Source organism: Hylobates moloch, unplaced genomic scaffold (genome assembly GCF_009828535.3).
Source record: "Hylobates moloch isolate HMO894 unplaced genomic scaffold, HMol_V3 SCAFFOLD_71, whole genome shotgun sequence".
Classification (NCBI taxonomy): Eukaryota; Metazoa; Chordata; class Mammalia; order Primates; family Hylobatidae; genus Hylobates; species Hylobates moloch.
This window is the reverse complement of record NW_026652346.1, coordinates 326319-326954: the sequence shown is the minus strand read 5'-3', so window position 1 is coordinate 326954 and position 636 is coordinate 326319. Positions and strand designations below refer to the sequence as shown.

Here is a 636-nt window from a genome sequence, read left to right as displayed (position 1 = left end):
TGGAGGAATGTGTGCTAGGAACAGGATACTGTGATGTTGACATGATCGTGCTCAAGGCTGTTGATGGAGTAAGAGTATGAAGAGTGGGCGTGGAGGAATCCATACTTCCAAAGGTGACAGTAGTAGGTACAGGGGATGTTTGGGTCCCAGTGGCAGACGTCAGTACAGGAGGGGTCTGTGTTGGGGTTTCAGGCATAACAACAATACTTGTGCTAAAGGAACTAATTGCGGTGTTCTCAGTATTTCTGAGGGTCGTTCTCACAGTGGACACGGTGGGAGAGGTTGTGCCCACAAGGGATGAGGTTTCTGTACTTTGGACGGAGGGAGAAGATGAAATGATGTGTGTTGGGGTTGGTAAGCTACTGATATCAGCGGGTATAGAGGGAAGGTCTGTGGTTGTAGTCAATGAAGTGCTGGTGCCCACAGATGAAGGGGTGAGAATTCGTAGGGTTGTGGTTGGGATGTCTGTACTCAGAGAAGATGGGGTTACAGGCTTGGAAGTCACCCCAGTCTCTGAGGTAGTAAAAGGTGAGGTGATGGCAGTTGTGGATGCGCTGACTGTGGAGTAGATGGTTGAAGATGTGAAGCTGGGAGTACTGTGTGAGGTGGTCTCAGTGGTGGTGATTGAAGAAGTGA

General features: G+C 49.5%; 1 protein-coding gene across 1 annotated transcript in view; it reads right to left on the bottom strand.

Moving 5' to 3' along the window:
- Positions 1-4: 4 nt before the first annotated feature.
- Positions 5-636, bottom strand: part of LOC116463843 (mucin-3A-like) — a gene marked incomplete at both ends in the record, with an annotated part of 2131 nt that continues 1499 nt past the window's right edge. Inside the window, 1 exon segment of the mRNA XM_058434873.1 lies at positions 5-636. This exon segment is cut by the window's right edge and continues 10 nt beyond it. Coding sequence (XP_058290856.1) covers positions 5-636 — 632 coding nt within the window.